The 4,150-nt window shown below is 43.4% G+C and overlaps 1 protein-coding gene across 6 annotated transcripts in view; it reads right to left on the minus strand.

Moving 5' to 3' along the window:
• SLC16A4 (solute carrier family 16 member 4) overlaps positions 1-4,150 on the minus strand; it is a 32,396-nt gene that overhangs the window by 25,870 nt on the left and 2,376 nt on the right. For 3 of the 6 annotated variants that reach the window (XM_019513889.1, XM_019513885.1, XM_019513888.1), the window contains 2 exons: positions 2,562-2,694; positions 1,202-1,345 (listed from right to left, as the gene is read on the minus strand). In XM_019513889.1, the coding sequence (XP_019369434.1) occupies positions 1,202-1,345; positions 2,562-2,679 (262 nt within the window). In that variant the 5' untranslated portion in view covers positions 2,680-2,694. Of the gene's footprint in view, positions 1-1,201; positions 1,346-2,547; positions 2,695-4,150 lie in introns of all 6 variants that reach the window. The other 3 variants (XM_019513886.1, XM_019513887.1, XM_019513890.1) reach the window with 2 other exon arrangements.

Raw genomic sequence — 4,150 nt, forward strand, 5'->3', positions numbered from 1 at the left:
TGATCGGGGTGTGCTAATGCTCCTGCTGGGAGTAAATCCAGAGGTTTTTGGCAGGAGACTTGTGGCCCTCCACTTGGGCACAGACTGATGCCATATTTGGGGTCAGGAAGGAATTTTAGGTCAGATTGGTATGAAATGTGGGTGTGTTTGCCTTTCTCAGTAGCAGGGAGCATGGCCCTCTACCTGGGATCTCTTGAGTATATATTAACAACCTTTTACACGAGCAGGATGTGGGCTTCTGTGGTCCCCCTGCTTTACCTGTAGCAGGTCAGGGTGTTGCCTCTCGTGTTGCCAGGGTTGATACTAGTTTTATTAAGAGGTTAGACAGTGGATTTGTATAGGACGGTTTGGATAGGGCTGATCCTGCCTCAGGCAGGGCTTGGACTAGATGACCTTTGGAGGTCTTTTCCAGCCTTACTTCTCTGTGGTCTGTGACATAAAATAAGAAAACTACTTCACCCTTTCAGCCCCCCAAAAATAAATACATATTTATATATATCATGATATGATACATATATCATACAGGTAAGAATACATCTTCTGGTTTTTAGGATCTTTTTCTCAATGAATTAGCCCAACTGAATGGATTATATGACAAGGATAGTTCCTTTGTTTTGGAGAACAGATGTGGCATACAAGGCAATGGCGAAACTGGGTCTACTTTTAGCAATTCTTTCTAGAATTGGGATCGTGACTTGGAAGTAGTAGTCTCTGGAAACCCATGCAAATTGCAATATACTTGTTTCCTCAAGATGAGTGGGGTGAAATCGTGGCTCCAGTTTACTGCCATTGAGTTCAATGGGACCAGGATTTCATCCAGGGCATTTAGAAACGGGCTTCTTGTAGGTTGCTTGTTCTTTGCATTTGAAATAATTAAAAAGGCCAGGATGGTACTGCACATCATCGTTTAAAAATAATAAATAAACCTGAAATGCATTTACTTGTTCTGACAAGTTATCTGGCATTTGGCATTCCTGGAGTGTAAAGCTTTCAGGGAAAGGATTATAAACATTATATGTTTGCAAGGTATGGGCCAGACTGGATCCTTAATCTTGCCTGGGGCCTTTGGGTGATAGTGTAATATAAACAAAGACACTGGGTGGCTACATGGATTAACAGTTAGTTGGTTTCAGTATAAACTCATGAAAATTATTGCAGATGTCTTTTTGAACTACCGTGAGCAGTAGAAACCTAGACTCACCCAGCAGAAGCCCCATAGACACACACAGGAAAGAGATGCTAGTGGCCAGTGTGCTGATCAGGCAACCACTGCCAATTAGGCCTGCCCCAATGACAGAAGTTAATCGCTCTCCCAGCTTCTCTGCAGTGATACTGGCCAGTGGGCCTAGAAAGGAAAGGAGGGAAAGTTACTATAACAAAATGGATCTGATATAATGTTATGGATACTAAAGAGCTGCTATGCAAGGCTGAGGATGTTGATAAGTAACCTAGTTATTAAGGCTGCATAACAAAGTATTTCACTCCCCCAATGAGTTGTATGCTATTTGGTAGGCTCTGTGGGTAGAAAAAAGAGGGAAGTAATACAGTCATGTTGCTACTAGTGGCTAATAATGTCTGTCGTTGCCCTGGAGAATTTGGACAAATCTGATTGATTTGATTTGATCAGTCAATACACAGAACTATAGAAACCAGCATCCAGTTTTAGAGTGAGAGAACTGATGATTTCTTCTCAAAAGTAGTGTGATGGGATGAGAGAAGGGGTTATACTCAGTGACCAGGAGGGGTCAGAGTTTGCCTAGTCAGTTGTACTTGAGAAAACTCAAGATTAGGATAGAATTGAAGAGAGCAGCTTAAATATTTTGGAGGGTAGGAAGGTATATAGGCCAGCACCTGGCAAAATAGTATCTAGGATAGGATTATTATTTTTTGATTATGCACTTGTCAGACCTGCAAAGAGAGCTTGCACTGTGCTCTAAGTATTAGCATAGAGAAGGAAGATGGTAATCAAATATCAAGCATTCAGGTGGAAGGCTTTCCTTAACCAGTTTTCCCTGTGGATGGCATTGCTCAACTGTTATAGCGGATTATTTAGTAGTGGAAAGGATTGTTTTGTTTTGAAGCATTAAAAAAAGAGACTACCCTAAAATGCATCAGATCTAGCATGACAGATCCTTCCCAGAGACTAGTTGTGCCAAACTGTCTTGTCCTTAAATTTCCAGAGCAATGTGATAGTGACAGAGGTATTTGATCATGGGCAGGCTCTTGTCTACACTAAAAAAGTGTTTGGTTTCACAGGTGTGGAGACTGAAGTCTGCTCTTCCACAGATGAGCATTAATAGTATATATTGACATGAGCCTCTCACTTGAGTGAATAACTCCATGCCTGAAGAGCCACTCAGAACCCATCCCCATTTCATTCTGGGACACAGCATGCCACCAAATGTTCAATCACAGACTGCTGTAGTTTGCAGTCTTGACTAATCTAAGTGAACTAATCTTCTTTCCTGTTAGCCAGTGAATATTAAAAAATGGGCCCTTAAAATTGAAAGGCCCTTGAGCTGTTTCCTGGTAGGTTGTTAACCTTACAGATCCCTGCTGACCTCCTAGGAAGCGGAGAGAGGACATGATGGAGCCAATCCAGCTGATCTTCTCTGAAGACCCTCCAATTTCTTCTTGGAAAACCACAAAGAAAATTCCAAAAGTCTTTAGCATTCCCATCACAAACACGTTTACCTAAATTCAAAGCAGATTGAAGTGAGGTGTTACTCATTATACAAAACAGATTCCTGGCCATGTGTCTTGTTCCTGTTCCTCAGTACTGTGAAACCTTCATGGGGCAGGAGAAGAGGTCAAGACAAGGGTGGGGGTAGAGGAGAATTCCCATTTTCTCCCCACATGTACACCTCTTAGCTATTAAATAAGTAGGTACAGTATAGGGATAGTGCAGGTCTTCTGAGCCATCGGGTAATGTTTAGTGTCAGATGGGAATATTTAGCACAGAGGGCTAGTGTATGATGTATTCAGTGGTGAGGTGTCTAACACGTGCATCTGGAATTTCAGATTCATCAGATTCTAAAGGGGGCACTGACACACATCTGGGCATTTTTCCAACCAAGAGCAGAATAGCTTTGTGCCTTGAGGGTTAGTTACATTTCAGCTCCTTTTGATAAAGTGGATCTGGCATTTCTAAGACTAGCTTTTGTTTAAAACAAAAAGATGTTCCTGTCAGGGATAGCACTGCTAATTCTCTGAAACCTCACTAGTAATTAACAGACTAGCGAAACAAGTTAGTGTTTTAGTGGTGATAAACTCCTGGTTCTCTGTGGTAAGAAGCTGTTGTGCTGTTAGGGCAACAGTGCCTTAACTTCCCAGAATTGTTTTTCTAGTGGCTGACTGAATAGAAAAAAGTGGTCTTGTAACTTACTATCTAGAGCAATGATTCTTAGCTGGGGTGCTGTGGCATGCCAGGGTGCCATGAGATCCCTTTCACAGTGCTGCGGCACCCAGCCCTCGTGGGAGGAGGTAAGCACTCTTCCCCTGCCCCGAGTCTGGCATCCTATGCCCCCTACAGTGCTTTGGGGGCTGCTGCACCTCACATGCTCTCAGCAGCTCACTGTGTTGTGGGCAGTAGGACTCTGAGAGGCTTTGGACCGTGCTTCGGATCTGGAGAAGTTTCAGATGCTTTGGCATCCAAAGCAGCATGTTCAGATTGAAGAGCTGGCTGCTTTAGGCTTTTCAAAGCGGTTCAGAAAAGCTTCGGAGCCACTTCAGAGATCCGACCATAGGGTATAATGGGGGAATCAATGAACTATCTATAACTTTGTTGTTTTTTTGTCTGACTTGGATGAAACGTGCAGGGGTGGTAGTCTCTGCTGACAGCATGAAGCCTGCCAAGTTTCAAGAAGATTGGTGCAGGGGTTTGGGGGGAACTGCACCCCAAATTTGTGAAAGCAACACTCATGTCATGTGTATGTGTTAAGCCACAGTGGGGTCAAAACTGCAGGGATGCTAGCCCCTGCTGAGGCCACAAAGCCTGCCAAGTTTCAAGGAGAAAAGTGCAGGGGTTTGGGGAGAACTGCACCTCAAGCTGCTGACAGGCAAAACTCGTGCAACTGACCCTCTCTGTCTTGGCAGTTGATTGTCTGTATTGATTATTTCCTCTCCTTAGACTGTGGTTTTGTAGGTGTTA

Source organism: Gavialis gangeticus, unplaced genomic scaffold (assembly GCF_001723915.1).
Source record: "Gavialis gangeticus isolate Ggan-Ray unplaced genomic scaffold, GavGan_comp1, whole genome shotgun sequence".
Lineage (NCBI taxonomy): Eukaryota > Metazoa > Chordata > Crocodylia > Gavialidae > Gavialis > Gavialis gangeticus.